At 40.5% G+C, this 17,032-nt stretch overlaps 1 protein-coding gene across 8 annotated transcripts in view; it reads left to right on the plus strand.

The window, feature by feature from the left end:
• Nucleotides 1–6,275, plus strand: part of A2ML2 (alpha-2-macroglobulin-like 2) — a 33,758-nt gene extending 27,483 nt beyond the window's left edge. For 7 of the 8 annotated variants that reach the window (XM_040648196.2, XM_004938106.5, XM_025142746.3 and 4 more), the window contains 8 exons: nucleotides 427–608; nucleotides 1,005–1,220; nucleotides 1,647–1,768; nucleotides 2,200–2,290; nucleotides 2,971–3,039; nucleotides 3,329–3,431; nucleotides 5,598–5,639; nucleotides 6,050–6,275. In XM_040648196.2, coding sequence (XP_040504130.1) covers nucleotides 427–608; nucleotides 1,005–1,220; nucleotides 1,647–1,768; nucleotides 2,200–2,290; nucleotides 2,971–3,039; nucleotides 3,329–3,431; nucleotides 5,598–5,639; nucleotides 6,050–6,057 — 833 coding nt within the window. In that variant the 3' untranslated portion in view covers nucleotides 6,058–6,275. The remainder of the gene's footprint in view (nucleotides 1–426; nucleotides 609–1,004; nucleotides 1,221–1,646; nucleotides 1,769–2,199; nucleotides 2,291–2,970; nucleotides 3,040–3,328; nucleotides 3,432–5,597; nucleotides 5,640–6,049) is intronic. The other variant, XM_004938105.5, reaches the window with a different exon arrangement.
• The last annotated feature ends 10,757 nt before the right edge of the window (nucleotides 6,276–17,032 follow it).

Genomic DNA, 17,032 nt, shown 5'->3' on the forward strand with positions numbered 1-17,032 from the left:
TGTGGCTTCCTCATCAAAGGTTGGAATATGGCATATGAAATCTAGTTCATCTCAGTCACCACTAACAGGACATAGCTTTGAGTATACACACACAGCTGAATAAAACCAGGACTGCACTTTAAACAAAAAGCTTGTGTTCAGAATCTGTCAGTTCCTAGCAGAGCTGTTTCCTAGGAGAATGAGAATTTGGGGTCATATCTGCAGCCTGGATCTCTCTGTGCTTCCAAAGGAAGAATTGGACTCTACCATATTTTCAGAGAACAAAAACCACTGGAGAGATTGGCTTATGTATTCTGAGAAGTAGTGGGTGTTTCTGGTGTTGTAAGGGAAACTGTCACTCCTCCAGATATAGAAGGGCAGGATGAGCTAATGTTCATAGGGGTCTAAAGTTCTTCTCTTCCACATTTTTTTTTCTCTATGCATCAGCAGAGCATCTGACATCAGATTCCAGTAGTGAAGAATCTTCTTCTATGATTGAGATAGTAGCCTATATCCTTCTGGCTCATGTTTCCAAACCAGACTTTGCTGTCAATGACAGTGCAGTCAGCAAGCTTGTGCACTGGCTCAGTAAACAAAGAAATGCTCTCGGGGGATTTGCTTCCACACAGGTAACAATCGGGGGGAAGTTATGGGGGAAGAAGAGATATACTGTACATAGAGTGATATGTGTGTCATTTGTGTGCATGTCATTCCAGATCTATCCTTTGCAGAGAGGCATACATGAGCCCTGCTTGGGAAGGGGAATGCCATGGGAAAGTTTTTTGTTTTTTGTGGGTTTCTTTTTTTTTGGTGGTGTAATTGGGGTCACCCAGGACTCGGAAGCCATGCTTGCCAACATGCAGAATACATCCAGAAGCCTGTGAACTTACTGGCATGTACCCTAGTTGTATCAGAGCATAAGTCAGGGCCATTAGATGTGTATTTTTCCCTGTCATGCCTGATTTAGAGTGACGGATCTTGTACTGCTTTACTGCATAGGAAAGTGACTTTCTCTTTACCTTCAGGATACAGTCGTTAGCCTGCAGGCCCTGGCTCAGTATGCAGCCCTGATTCCTCATGAGGTCAGAGATGTGAAGGTGACAGTGAAAGGCAAAGAGGCTTCTCTGCTAGAGTTCCATGTGCACAAAAATAATAAGCTAGTCTTGCATCAAGCATCTCTCCTTGAAGTCCCAGGGATGTACACAGTAGAGGCAACTGGCAGTGGCTGTGTCTACATACAGGTGAGCATAGATAAGAAACAGAGCTGTTAAGTTTTGCCACTAACTCTTTAAGTGAGATTTTGATCTAAGCAAATGCTATAGCCTCAAGTTCTGTATAGGATTTGGCTTCTTTCTCTTTATGGGCAGTGTTTTAGCTTATGTGCTTTCTCAAACCTTAATTTTTTTTTTCAGTAAAAACTGAGACAATGTTGGGCTGAATGAGACCTTGGATTACAGATATCTGAGCCTTCAAACTTAGGGTTACATTTTTGAGGCTATATGAGACCCTGTGAGCTCAACATAGCATGTCTGGACAAAAAGAACAGCTGGAGCCAGCTGTTTTAGTTATTGGTTATCAGTTTGTTAAAAGCTGGAGGCATAAATAGGCCTTTGGCTCATGCAGAAAAGTTCTGGGGTACTTGACAGACATGTTTTCTTTTCCACCAGAGCACTCTCTACTATAACATCCCGCCACCAAAAACTCAAGTTGTCTTCCTCCTGGATGTGGAAACAGTAACACGAGAATGTGACGGTGTCAGGAAACAGTTTGATATCCACATATCTGTTAGGTATGGGATTCTCTGATGCGTTTCCTTCACCAGAAAACATTGAAAGCTCCCACAGTCTGACCAGAACCCCCTAAATATCTCCTGTTTTTGGCAAACACTGGGACAGACTGCCTTCTCCTCTGTAGATTCAAAGATCATGAAATGAGAGCTAAGGCCTGGGAAAGCAAGGGAACACATTGGCAGTGGCTTCCATAGCCCAACTATCTCAGCACAGAGCAGCACAGAGGTTCCTAGAGCACTGGCAGATGAGACAGCAGTGTTCTCAAGAACCAGAGTTGCCAGCACAGGGAGAATTTGGAGGCATGGTCTGAACTAGCGTGTCTTGATTTGTACTGTAGAACAGGCCAAAACTGGGACTAGTTTATCATGATCTTCTGGAAATGCTGTGATGAGTTCCCCATCTAATGTGTTTCTCTCCTGCCTTCTTTCAGTTACACTGGGGACCGTGAAACCAGTAATATGGCCCTGGTGGAGGTGGATATGCTGTCAGGGTTCATTCCTACAAAAAGGTCTGTGAAAGAGGTAAGACTTTTTCCTCTGGCTTTCCCTGAGGATATGAAGATATCTCCAGATGTATCTCAGCGAGAAATACCCAAACCTCTAAGAACTGCTGGAGTATAATAGTTACTATGAAGTTATCTTACTATAAATTAAATTAATTAAGCAAGTGCAGATATAGTGGGCTATTACACAAGGCAATTTTCTACTTGCTGAACTGATTGTGTAGTTTGTCATATTTAGCAGTAAGGACCACTTACGAGGTAAGAAGCTAGAAAGGAGCTGAAAAATACCTCATTAGAACTATCTGGGGTGCACTGAAATTTCTCACTGTTGTCATTTGGAGGGATACTCCATTAAGCATTGTTGAATCCCATAGAATTGTTCAGTGACATATTTCATTGTTCTAGGAGATAACTAGAAGATCCATCATATTTTCCTGCTTAATGGCTTTACCTTTGCTACTTGTGCTTAAAGTGGGATTGATCATAGGTCAAGGACATTTGTTCCAAATCTAAGAAAGTCTTTTGTGTGCTCCTAGCAAATACAGGCCCTTACAGATAGAGAATACAGGCTCTCCCTTGACTAGACTAAGTGCCATAATCAGAAGTCGTGTGCTAACAAATATCAACCTACATGTGAGACATCAGGCAAAACTAATGAGCTGAGGCTAACAAAGCTCATTCTCTTGTCTTCCTGCATAGTTGGAGAATGTATTCTTGGTGAAAAAAGCAGAGATAAAACCAGACAAAGTCACAATCTACTTGGAAGAGGTAAGAGGAAGATCATAGAGATCTGCTCAGTCAAGTAGTACTAAATTAGTTGCTGCACAACAGAAGTACTTTGTTTTAAGAATCCCATAATAACAATAGCAGTATTTTGTGTTGGGACTTTAGAGATCAGAAAACACAAATCTCTAGGCTAGTCATACAACTCAAATTTGGCAAAAGAGAAAGAGAATGAAAGAACCTGGAAAAGTGGAGGAAGAAATCTTTGATGCAGAGGGAATAAAGTTGGAATGCAGATTACTTTGAGATAGCCAGTGTCTGTTCTTCCCTCTAGCTGGATAAGACTTCTCTGAATCTTAACATATCAGTGGAGCAAGATAATGAAGTACAGATCCTGAAACCAGCCACAGTGCATGTCTATGACTACTATAAACCAGGTGAGATTTCACAGACATAGGTGAAGAATCACTATCTTACCTCCCACCCAAACACAGTGCAGTTTATGTCATTTGTTCCACTTATGTCCCTTAGTCCAGTGTACTCCTTCAACTTCAAGCTTGGGTTTCCTCTGTACAGAACTTCTACATTTAAGTTTCAGAATCACTTTCTTTTCTGTTCCTTGAAGTGAGACTGCTGGACACTGAGATTATGTTTCAGGGTGGATATTCAAAATGACTGATTTTTTAAAAATTGTTCTAACTTCAAGCTAGGTCTCTGGAAAGAAAGCTTCTCTGTCAATTTACCATGTCTTCTTCCACTCCTTAGCTCTCTTGAAAATATTTAGACATTTATTTAAAATCAGTGTTACATACTGCCGCCTTAATTGATCAGAAGGCAGAATTAAGTTCTATGCTTTTCAGGTATAGTGTAACAGTCCAGCCATCCAGTAGGTGCTGTCATGTCCCAGAGCATAACAGGAAAATAATTTCTTAGCCTGTTACCTTAAGACTCAAATTGGAGTTTTAGAAAGCAGGCATTATTTATTTTTGGCACTTGACGCATGGTGGATCATCTCTGCCTACCATGCATGTCTTGTACAAAGTATCTTCAGCCTATAGATATTACTTGTGTTACATATGCAAATGTTTTCCCATGCAGTACATATGTATTCAATACTTCAATACTTCAATAGGATTCTACCTCCTTGCACATGATGAGACTTTTGTGGTGGTGGTCTTTTGGTTCTCTGGCCACCGTCAGTAGTCTTCTTCATTGTGTCCACTGGTTGAACCTGGTTTTCACTCATGCTCAGTTAGCTTCTCACCTTGATTACACAATACTTTCACAATAGTTTCACAAAACTATCATCTGATTCAAAGCAGAACTTCCCTTATCTACTTGGTACAAAGAACAGACTCTTCCCCTTGTCTAAACAAACTACAGGGCTACCCATTAACGAGCGTTAGCAAGATTAACAATATCACTACAACTTGTATCAGTTCCCTAAAGCTCTAAATGAACTATTAGCCCAGAGATCTTGAAGTCATTCTCGGCCTCTACCTCTCCACGCTCAGTATGAGACAGCACACAGAATAACAAGAATTATTTGAAAAAAATTTGAGAGCAATATGCAAAAGTACCACTGGAGATTTAGAAAGCTGAACCATAGGTCTACATGTTGTATACTGAATTCCATTCTTCCTCTCCCTTCCCATATCATTTCAAGAAGAAGAGGAGGATTCTTAATTCAATCTTTGTAGAGATAAGTACTGTAACCTAGTATGCTCTCTCTTTGCTGTCTCATCCTCTACCATAATTTTTGTGCTTGTTATAAGATGGGAATATACTGATTATCAATAAAAAAACAAGGCTACTGGGAAAACCTACCGAAAGGTTTTCTGTTTTAAAAACATCCTTCTATTATGTAAGTCACTCTGAAAGTAATGCCTCCTATATATATCCATAGAAACTAAAACAAAGAGAACAATACTACTGTTTGATAGAGCAAATCCTTAGCCACAAAACATCATTTTTCAACATAGTTACCACTATTAGCTGTGCATTTTTCCAGTAATGAACAAGAGCCTGCATGCCACACTCATAAAAAACTGCACCAGCAGAGGTGAATTACTGTCGTTGTCCCCACTGTTGAAATACATCACTCACCACCTCACTGTGCTAACATCCGCTGTTTGGTCTCCATAACCATTCAACAAGTGTCAATGAATATCAATGAGTGCAATTTTTTCTAAATGGAGAAATCAATTCCACACCTTTTCTTTATATGCACTTCAGTGTCAGATGCCATTTTGTCAGACTGCCCCTCTACTGCGCCTCTGTCTCGTTGCAACAAAATGTAACAGAATATTGGCAGCAAGGTTCAACCTCAACTGTCATACCATCACCATCTGCCTCTGACATTGTGGCCCAACATAATAAAATAGGTGGCATTATTTGTGGATTATCACACTGCATAATAGGATCTTTTATAGCTGGAGTGGAGACAAATAAAGGAAAATTCTAGACATTTTTCTGTTCCTATATTCACACCCTAAAGAGGGGAAAATAAGGAGAGTGGGATGGTAGTGTTAAAGAGAAAGAAGCTTGGCTTTATTTTACCATGTAATTCTGCAGCTCACCATGCATTCTCCTTCCTCCTACAGATGACCGTACAGCAAGAGAATACAATTCCCCTTGCAGTTCAGGTTAGTGTTAATAGGCTTTCAAGATGGGAACATCTGAAACAGCTGGAACTGAGAACTGGCTGTAAGCAAGGAAAGCAGCCACTTCCGCTCTGTATTTAATTCCATCATGTGCTGATTGGACTGCAGATTGTTTTGGAATCTACTATACTAGTTGGTGGCACTATTTCTAGTCCAAATATGCAGACCAGGCCTTGAACACACCATGGAGGGTTTGAAGGATCCATTTTTATTCCATTTCCACATATCCCTCATGTGTGCAGTTCTCACGGCATCCCAAATCTGAATGCAATTGGAAGTGCCTGTGTCAATGACAAAAGGATGTTGCAACTCATTTTCTACAACTTCTTGGCCCTTGGATTTGTTTCTGAATATTCATCATGCACTATGCCTTATGTTTTTTCTTTCTGCAGATGTCTAGATGAAAGATTCCGACAAGAACACCATGGTTCTGGAACCAGTAATCTGAGTTTTCTGCTTTCATAAGGAAAACACCATTACTCTGGCTCTCCTGCTGTACAAACTTCTGCTTTGTTGGATGCACCCTCTTTCATTTGATGCCCTTATTTTCTATGTGATACCTGACTTGATATGCAGTACTTTGAGTTCAAGTGAAATAAACTATGTGAAACCTGAAAAGAAGGCAGTGACTTGATAGTTTATTAAATCTGAACAGAATTCAGCATCTGAAAAAAAAAAAAAGAAAGAAAAAAAGAGAAACATTTCTTAATCAGATTTACATATTTTTTTTGGTCACTATATTGGCTTAAGTATTCATCTCCTCCCTCCGACCCATCTCTGGACTACATTCTCAACTGAGCTAACACAACAGATTGTTTGCAATCAAACTCCAAGCAAAAACAAAACAGAACAAAAACCCAGACATTTTTAACCTTGATCATGGCCCTCTGAATCATTTTTCTGTCGCAGCTGAAAAGTAAGAGCAGGCAAAGGGAGGCCAAGGGAGAATTACATTACCTGTTCTCCAAATAACTTTATAATGGTGATATATGACAGGAGGCCATTAGGCCAAAATAATCCTCTCCAAATTCTCTGTGTGTTGTGTAGCCTCTTGTTTGTTTCTATTTCTTATGTCAAGCAGGAGTATTTTAGAAATTCCTTGAGGGCATGGTCCTTCAGAGAACACTTTCAGAACCCAGTTCCATTCCAAAGTCTTCAGGATTTCCTTTCGGGGCCAACTGCCTTAAAAAATGGTCTGCTGAGCCATACAAAAGAAGGCCTAAATATGGATAGGTTTGTGAAGATCCTTTTTATGTCTGGTTTGTCCTTTTTTAGGGAAGTAAATATTAGTAATCTTCTTTTTGAGGTGTAGTTTCCTTTCATAAACAATGTAGAGCAAGATGTGGTGATGAACTCTATTTGCATGTAGGATAATCTGCTGTAGAAATTTCATGCAAACAGATGACGTTAATATAAGTTACTATGCAGTGAACTGTCCGCGATCTTCCCTAGGATATGGCTGTTTCACTTTCCTGATGATATGGCAAAAGGAGTACTGATATCCTTACAGCTTCCCCTATATACCTGTGTTGCAGCAATATATTAATGTTAGCTTAGAGAACCTCAGAAAGCTAGCAGATCATACTATGGATAGAGGGTATACTAACAACTGTGTTAAAGACTGTTGTCTGTCACCAGCTTGTAGTACCAGGACTGTGGTATTGCAGGATGGAAGCAGGGGTCACAATTAAGGCTCTATGGCAAATGCTTGGGAAAGTTATTATCCTCCTTTGTGCAAAGTTTGCTAGGCCTTAACTAGACTACTATGTTCAGTACTGATATTCTACTAGTACAAGATATTGATAAACTAGTGAGAAAGGTGGTCAGGGGCTAAAGCACAGTCTGGAAAAGAGAAGGCTTTGTAGGGGACCTAGTAGCAGCCTTCCAATACAAGGTAGTTTTCAAGAAGGCAGAAACTGGTTCTTCATGATAGTGTGTGATGGGAGGAGGAGAGACAGCAGACATGAAATGAGAGATTCAACTTGGATATAGTGAGAACAGGCAAAAATTGGAAATGGTTGTTCAGAGAGCTTGTACAGTCCCTGTAGGTTTCCATGACCTGACTGGATAAAACCCTGAACAACCTGGTCTGATCACGTAGCTGATTCTAATTTGAGAAGGAAGTTGGGCTATAGACACCCTGTGGTTTTCATATAGGTTGGTTTGCTTAGTAATAGGGATACATTAGTTTAAGAACCTATGTGTTAGTTTAGCAAAAGGAATCCAGAAGTGATAGTTCTAAAACTTTCCATTTCAGCTTTAGTGGGTGAACAGTCTTGTTTTTCCTCAATAATTTTGCATCAGGAACATAATAGAATACTTTTATCTTCTGCCTCAATGATTTTGCCTCACGAGAAGTGCTGGAGTCACAACAGAATGCTTTTATCTTTTGTCTCAAAATGTGCCAGGACATTTTCCTTGGGTTCTACATACATTGTTTTTAAAAAGTGGCTCACTATGGCCTAATAAGCAATGAAAATCTTCCAAACTGGGGAAAAATGGGTGGAAGTGAGTCAAAGGTGTATGACAAAGTGATGAAACTGATGGTGAAAAAAGGGGAAGAAGTAGGTGGGTACTCAACTGCCCTAAATACCACTGAGTATGCCCAAAGGGGCATTAGCACGTATCTATGAGACCTTGAAAGAGAATGAATATGTACACCAATGTACTGCATAGGCATGCAGGCTCTTGTTCATCACTGGCTAATGGTGGTGACTACGTTGAAAAATGGTGTCTTGTAGTTGAGGATTTGCTCTATGAAATAGTGTTATTATGCTCTTTGTATGTGTTTGTTGAGGTTTTATGATTTTTTGTTATCAGTATTCCGCATCATAACATCATGTAGTGCACTGGGAGTTAAAGAGTTAATGCTGCAGTTCCATGGATTGTTGATAGTTCTGGGTACCTGCCTCAGAAAAGAGGAACTACAGCTCCCAGAAGTCTTCATTATTCCATTTCCATTTTCTGTTAAAAGGGAAAGATAAAACTGGGAGTTGCAAGACTGCCTTCTCTTTTTCTGCTTGTCTCTGCAATGTATGCTCCTTAGCCATTAGAGTAAGGCCTTCAGTTTTGGACACTCTCAATTATTTGATTTATTAGCTTCAATTCCAATTATATTGCATTATACTGTGTTATCTCACATTCTGCTATCATATTTAGTAAATTAGTTTTCTCCCTTAGCTTGTTGCTGCTGTTTTGTTTTTAGGCCCATTTCTCTACCTCTTCCCTTCCCCACCTTCTCTTTTTCCCATGGATCTGTGGATCCTTCCACACCATTAATCATGGAACTAGGCCAAACCATACTGGAACTGTGACAATGTTTTAGTTTCCATGGAAATAAATAGGAGGCATTACTTTTGAAGCAACGTAGGTAAATTTCTATTCTGCTTGGCAGTTCCAGAGGGACTGCAGTGTCACTTGAGACAGAGCATAAAAATGAAAAAGTCCTTAGAAAGTGCCCAGCAGTTGCCTACCCAGAACATCCAACCTCTGTCCTTTCCTGGGGACAAAGCAGGCCTCTTGGTGGTGTCATGGTGCACAGTCTCAACCTTTAGGTGAAGCAACATTTTTGGATACCAATAGTCCTAGAAAGCCCATTCAGGAAAGGGCTGGCAAAGAAGGATGGTCTGTGATGGAGGAAACCTCCCTGGCACACTGCAGTGATGTGAAGGTGATTCTGTGGCAGTACTTCCAGCATCAGGTCTGGCAGGCTAACAGCTTCCTGCTTACACAGGGAAACCATGCTACCTCCTTTCTTTTCTCTTGTTTGACTGTGGGCTCTTTCTGGCACTTCCATTAATACATTCAAGAATAGCACTAGTTTCATGGGAATACCACACTTGGGCAGCAGCACAGGGGTTCACAAGGAACCTTACAGAGAAACACTAGGAGCAGAGAGATGAAGCCTACTTGCTCTGTGTGCTGCTTTGCCCCCATGCTGCAGTGCTCTGATCCATACTGCTCCATCCCTGACCTTCCCTTCCCTCAGCCCCTCTCCTGTAGATAAGCAATCTTGCCACCTTGTGTCTGAATGGGGCAGGTAAGTAAGGAAATGAAGTGTGAGAAATGTGAGTACAGAAAGATGTTTTCAGGGCATAGTTTCAAATCAGCCTGGAGTTGTACAGCAGCAAATGAGGGGACAAGGAAGTTGGCAAATCAGAATGTTGAAAAAGAACAAGAGCAAGCTTCCTTAAGATAGGGGTGTACAGTAGATGTCAGTGACGTCTCTGCCTGTTGACACAAATATCTGGGACCAAAGTAAGCGCTTGGTGACCTGAATGTTTCTCAGTTCTGCTGACTGCAGAACAGGTGCTGCTTATTCTTGGTGATATCAATTAAGAAATACCTTTCAAGTGTGAATCAAGGAGACAATGTAAAGCCTTGTTTAAACTAGGCCTCATAGATAGAGCAAACAGACAACTTTATTGAGGAACACACAAATCACAGGGATGCGGGGTCCTGTGAAGATAAGGTAGATTTGCTGTTGCAGTATCAGCAGAAACTGGTCTGGCTACTACCTCTCTAAAGGTTAAAAGGCCACACTGAGGAAGACTTCGAGCCTTCACAGGGGTGACTACTAGCCTTCATCCAGTGACCATCAGACGGAGCCCAGAGACACTTTCCAACATTTTAGGGCATGTGCAAAAGGGTGGAACAGTGTGCTAATGAGTTCCCAGAAACTCAATGCATACGTAACCCATTTTGGGGAAATCTGATGAATATGTATATACTTTTCCTTTATATGTATAGCTGTATACTCCCTTGGTGTGCATGTTTGGTGGGGCAATCCCCCATGCATCCAATGCTGTATTAAAGGCATACCTGCTTGACATAACTCACTGGCATGCCAAGTTATTCTATCGAGTTTCTCAATTTCAAGTGCCAGAAAAGAACCTCCGGTATGTGTAAATGAAGGTGAAGCATGAGTAGCTGGAAGATGGCCAGGTGACTTACTCCCATCACCTCACCATAGCAGCTTTCAGAATTTGGTTTCCCAGATGGCCTGGAGGAAATGGGGAAACTTCCTGCTAGGAAAATTTCTGCTCCAATAAGCTTGCTCAATTATCTTTATCCCAAAAAGAGACAGGGGAGAGTCTTAAACATTCTTTATTCAAATAAAGGGAGAGTACACTGGGACACACCCCTGTGGGGTCTCTCAAACTACTGAGGGACACAGCCCCTCTTTTATCCCTGTACTGCAACACTAGGGAGCCCTTCCCCATTTCCCCACTGGCTGAGGTAGTCGGGGTTCACATTCTTCTTGATTTGCCTATTAGCCATTCCCCCATCCCGAGTAGGTACTCCCTTTTCTTTCTTTTGTTTACACATACTTTGTAATCTGGATTCAGAGTTTCTTGTTTTGCCCAGCTAGAACTATCTTTGTATTCTGTAAAGTCTATCACTCCTTGTTCTGCCCAGTAAACAAGACTCACATGGAGGTGCTAAGCTAACATCTCCTGGCATATATACTTGCAAGATAAGTTGGTTTAACCAGGTCGTTGTGATTGAAACTTTTTCTCAGCTTTTTCTTTTTCTTGTTTTGCAGGAAATCCCTTATCCTTTCTTTGTTCTTCCCAAATTTTATTTTGCAAGGACACTTTGTCCTTGTTTCTCCTTTACTTCCTGTAAAATTTTAACACAGTACAGAAAGCTAAAGGCAATCTGGTAAGTAACACCTCAGCTACCAAAGGATTTTTCTGGGAAAAAGAAAAAAAAAGATGTCTTAAAAGGAATGAGAAAGAAGCCCCTTAAAAAGGAGGACTTTTAGCATACTAGATAGCCTCAAATGAGTTCTGACATTGTTAGGGAGCTGTTATCAAAAATAAGTAGCACACTTAAAATCTATGCACATAGAAGATAAACAGATAGGGTTCAGTTGAAGATCCATAATGGCTTGGTAACTATGGCTTACTTATGCCTTTGTGATTATCTGCCAGTATTGTGCAAACAGGATTGAAAGATCACACTGCTTCTAGTGAGTCAGAAGAGATCAGTTTCCTAGGCTTTCATAGAGTATTATCACAGAGTTTATTTTCACTGAAATAAACCCTAATACAAAGAAAAGTTAGAACATAGGGCAGGTGAGTTGTATGTATCTTGAACACATATCTAACCTTAGAAAACCCTCTGTGTCTACTCTTAATAGAATATTCAGTAGGTATCTGCCTAGAATTTGGGCTTCTTGTACAGCCACAAAATCAAAAACACTAAGCTGTGACAGAAAACAACCCTCCCTCCTGAAAGAGGGGGGGGACTTGATTTGAATTGATTCCGCTTAACGAAAGGGGGTTTGATTTTGGGATTCTACCTGGACGGTTTAGATTCTGCTTACATTCCACAGGAACATTCTTTTGTGGTAAGAAAAACATAGGTGCCGGAGTCCTTGTTGGCAAGATAAGGCAAGATAAGGAGAGCCAGAGGAGGGAGACAGGAGAAGAAAGTCCCCAGACTCATTGCCAGCAGAGGGTCTGGGTTCTGTTTAGTGCTTACATTCCCCAGGAGCATTCTTTTGTGGTAAGAAAGACATAGGTGCCGAACTCCTTGTTAAGAGTGTAACATCTCTTTAGGGCTCAGGAGTTCTTGGTCACTCCAACTCTCTTGCTGAATTACTCAGCAACCTCTTCTGAAAACATGCCTACTTTAAGGGACTGCTTTGTATTAGTCTATATTCAACTAACATTCTTCAGTTTGGAGACAGAGTAACATACAATAAATCTGCCTTTCTTATTTCTCTCATTTTTAGCCCCCCAAACAGCAAAGAAATACAAAACTGTAGACCTGTACTTTGAAGTAATATGGCTTGTTATTGGGAAACGTTGTATAATATACAGATTCTAAAGTTTATTCCAAGACTTTCTTCTCCTTTTTGAAGTAACAGTAACAGGCTTTTAAAATAGCTACTACTAAGAAGTACGTGAGACTCCATGGATTCATCTCATGGTCTGTACTTTCTCCATGCAAGGTAAGCACACTTTTAGACTTACATGGAGTGGCTTGCTAACTTTAAACTGCCACAGTTTATATTTCTGCTAAACTCAAACAGCTACATCAATCTGTATCAACTGACAGGTAAAGCCAAGACATCCAATAGATGAATAATTTTTAAGCTTACATAAAGAGATTTTTTAAGAATGCCCACTTTTTTTTTTTTTTTTTTTTTTTTTTTTTTGTTAACTTCATCTGATTTACTTTAAGGGTAAAGGCCCATGGCTTACCTTTGACATTCAGAAGCTCCTTTCCAGAGAAAAGTCTACAATTTGTGACTTCTTGTGTTGTACAGTTTGAGAGATAACATCTCAAAGTGGACTTATTCCCACTCTGCCTAAAGAGTCATGCAATTGAAATGGATGATATGTTGATAAGAAGCCTAGTTTATACTGTCCTCACAGTCAGAACCAGTAAAACCTGGAAGTGTATTCATATGTATCAGCTTTTGCTTGTTGATCTGCTTTTCCTTTCAAATGCAGTTCACATTTCAAAGTAAGTCCAAAGGAGAAGGGTGCCTTAAGGCTACTGCAGGTTCCTGGTGTTAGCTTCTTGCACATAGGCAAAGCATTCTGATCTTTCCTTTATGTTTTTTAGCTCCCAGATAATGTAGGGAGTAGAAAGGTGAATTGGCATGCATTGGCCTGTCTTTTGTAGAATGGGAAACAAAGATGAGGGGATTTGTGGTTGCAGCCTCTCTAGTATCTCTGCTTGGAAATATGGACAGCCCTAGTCGTGGTAGGAAGTGCAGATTCTTAACAGGATCAGTTATGCAGGAAATAAAATATAGGGCAAGGAATGGAGGGATGGTGGTTTATAAAGACTTATAAGAAATGCAAGGCTAAGGAGGTCAGAGGATGACCTACAAAATAGAACAGTCATATGAGTTCCTGCTGAGAAATAGGACCAAATGGCTTGCAGAATGCTCATTTTGTAATAAAGAGACAATTGCCTCAACTTCCTCAGAAACTTACTTGCATTCTTATGGAAGGGAATATTATGGAAACTGGCTGACATTCAGGCCACATCTTGTAGGACAGCAGTGTTATCTGGAACTGTCAAACTGTCTTCCTTAAACATCAACAGCCCTGTACAGGAGGACGAATTCAGTGACTCCTTAAGTTCACCTTTAAAGAGTTGAGTAGATGTGAAAAGTGCTTGTAGTGAACTGGTTGGCCAGACACTATGATTCCCACACATAAGCCATGTTTTATAAGAAGAAATCCTAGGCTCAAAGGTCAGTCTGCTTCAGACTTCTGGCTCCCATTGCATTCGCTATGCTATAGCTTTAAGGATTAGCTCTTGGTGGCTGAGGCTAACTACCATTACAAGCTGTCATGTTCTTGGAAGTGTGCATGAAAAGTCCAGACTTCCTCACCACAAGAGAAAGAATTTTCCACCTCTGGTATGTGATGTTGATTATATCACTTCCAGCCTGAAGAGAGTAAATGAGCATGGGTACGGGAAAGAAGGCAAATGAGATACGCGTTTATATGTTTGTACTATATGAACCTGTACAGCACAGTATGCACTGATCCTTATGCTAAGCAGTCCTGCTTACTTATCTGTATATGAGGTTCATTTGCAGCCACTGCTTACCTAGCAGCTTGGGGGGGGGAGGGGGGTGGAAAAAAAGAGAGAGAGAGACAGAACTTGAAACGATGCACTTTTCCTGTAAGGCCACTGAGTGTCAGCATCACTCCGTGACTTTCCCTGCAAGCTTTAATTTCTTTAACAAAACTTCTTTGCTGAAAGATGCTGGAATATCGTAGCTTCCCGAAAATCTTGGAGCTGGGAAAGTCTGCACTTAAAATGTGAGCAAGTAGATTTTCAGACAGTTTTATGAAGTGTAGCATAAGCCTCACTGAAAACGATTACAGGATGGAATAAGTGCTTCATGAGGAGATGTTAGAAAGGCTGAATTTCTACTATTTGGTGAGCACAATTTGGAAAGCAGTTGGGGGACTGAGATTTACAAAAGTAATGAAGGAAGTGGATAGAGCAAATGGAAAATTGTCCTGTAACAAAGGACTGCTTTCTTCAGTTCTATCCAAGATAGAACTGAGGACACGTAATATGGTAGGCACTCATTTCAAAAAATAAAAATAAAAAAGTGGAAGAACCTGCTTTTATGGGAGTTTTAGGAGCAGGTATCAGCAGATTCACAAAGCCTGTAGACAAACTAATGGAAAACCAGTTTATGAAGATAAAAAAGGGGACAGGTAGTAGCAATGTGTTCATTAAGGTCCCTACTCCCATGCTTCGATGAACCTGCTGTCCCTATAAAGTATTAAATGTAGCTGAATCTGGTGGACTGAAAGATTCGGAGGCTTCCTTTTGTTCCTAAGCCAATAGAGATGAGCAGGAGCTTCTTCCCCATTTCAATTCCCACTAGTAGCAGGGTCGTCAAATTCACAGTACATATGCAAATACAGCCTGATACAAACAGGAAACAGTACTTTAAAGACACTGATATAAATAAAGCAAGAGTAGTCTGTTTCTAAGGATAGATCTTAGTTCTCTCTTGAATTTTTGACTCCCAAAGCATTCATCCTGCTTGCTAACTAGAAAGACTTTGAAGTTTGTTAGTGCGTCACGTGTGCACACAACAGAACACAATCAAACAGGATTGAAATAGTTTATTAAGAATACAGTACAAACTGGTGATCAGGTGCAAAACTTGTCCACATAAGTGCACTGATAAGAACCTTCTCACATATTAACAGATTCGTTTAGCCATCTTCTCATTTTTCATATTTGTTCATCTTTGATGTGTCTTGATATCATTTCCCTTTCTGTGATATTACCCCAAACTATAGTCTTGCAAATCCTCAAGTTCTCTTGTTCTGTCCTAAAATCCCTCTCCCCGAATCAGTCCATACTACGTCCTGATGCCTCTTTATTGTTTCCCTTTGTTTGCATGGATTCCAGAATGAGTTTAGTGAATTTTGCAACGGGGACAAATACCTTAGTCATTCATGCAGCCGTTGAAGGTTGTAGGAGAGGTTTATTCACAGGGATTAAGTCGGCTGGGTTTCCAGCCCCTTGTCTTTGTTCCTTTGATCACTCTCAGACTAAAAAAAGAGGAAAAAAAGAGAGAGAATCAGACAGCCAGATACTTTTCCATCTGAATTTAAAACAAAACAAAACCAAGCATTTGGAACCCAAACATCTCATTGTGTTTTTCACCTTTTCAAGCAGCAGCAAAAGTTACCGATTCTAAGTACGTAGGACTGTATCTCCTGTGAAACTATATTACTGAGTCTGATGAAGTCTTCTTTCCAACGTCATCTGAAATCCGGGAATAAACTCACTAACTCCGAGGTGGTATAAGTAAATAGGCATTCTTTATTTACGACGTCCCGACGACGGGACTTCTCCGCCCTAACCGCACATGTTCTACTTTTACAAAAGACCTTCAGCTTATATGCAATACTTGTGTTACATATGCACATATGCCCGGCTTTCCCGGGCAGTATATATATATGCAGTACTCCCCCCTAAAATCATTAACACTGGCTCCTGCCTCTTTACACATGCTCAGTGATTTTGGTTAGTAGTCTCAAGACCCTCGGGAGATGAAGTAAGCAGTCTTCATGACTGCAGATTGCTCTCCTCTTGTTTTTCCAAGTTGGAAGTTTTCCATGGCTCGTTTGCAGTAATGAGCAACTCTTTATCACTTAGAAGATAGGAAGAGTTCTTGTGGCGTGAGAGGGCACCCACACCACCTAGATAACAGAGGTATAGTGGGCTCCTTGAGTAGGTAAAGGATGTTATGCAAATATGTTTTGCTTAGCATCAGGCAATTAAGGCAAGTATGTTTCGCTTAGCATAAGCTAGTTTTGTGAAAGCAAGTACTGTTCAGTTAAGGATATCACCAACAGGAAGCTCAAGCCGTAACTTAGTTCCCTAAGCTGGGTAACTGACATAAGTGATGTTCATCAGTAACCAATCAAGGCAAGGCTGAAGTGCGCGTGCAGCTAGCTCCTCTCCTCATTTCTAAATGTGGTAGTTAAGCACGCTTTCTTAATGCACTTCACGCAGATTTCTGTTGTGCACCTGAACGCTTTGCATCAACCAGGCAGAGAACACTCCAGTGATCTGAAGAAGTAATTGCACAAAATGTTCCATTAATATATACTTATAAGCTTAGCCGATGAATTGTTGTATGACATGAATAATACTTGCCTGCAGCACCATAGTAACCTTCAGATGTTACGGATGATATTTGTGAGGTAGCATTGTAAATGGGGAGGCATGTTCTAAGACTGTTCTGCTTTAACATGATACAAGTTATAACAATATAGTTAAGCTTGCTAGTGTTCATTGATGGATAGCCCTGCTCTGCAATTTGTTTGAATAACAGAAAGAGCCCTGCCTCTGAACCAAGG

Source organism: Gallus gallus, chromosome 1 (assembly GCF_016699485.2).
Source record: "Gallus gallus isolate bGalGal1 chromosome 1, bGalGal1.mat.broiler.GRCg7b, whole genome shotgun sequence".
In the NCBI taxonomy this organism is placed as follows: Eukaryota; Metazoa; Chordata; class Aves; order Galliformes; family Phasianidae; genus Gallus; species Gallus gallus.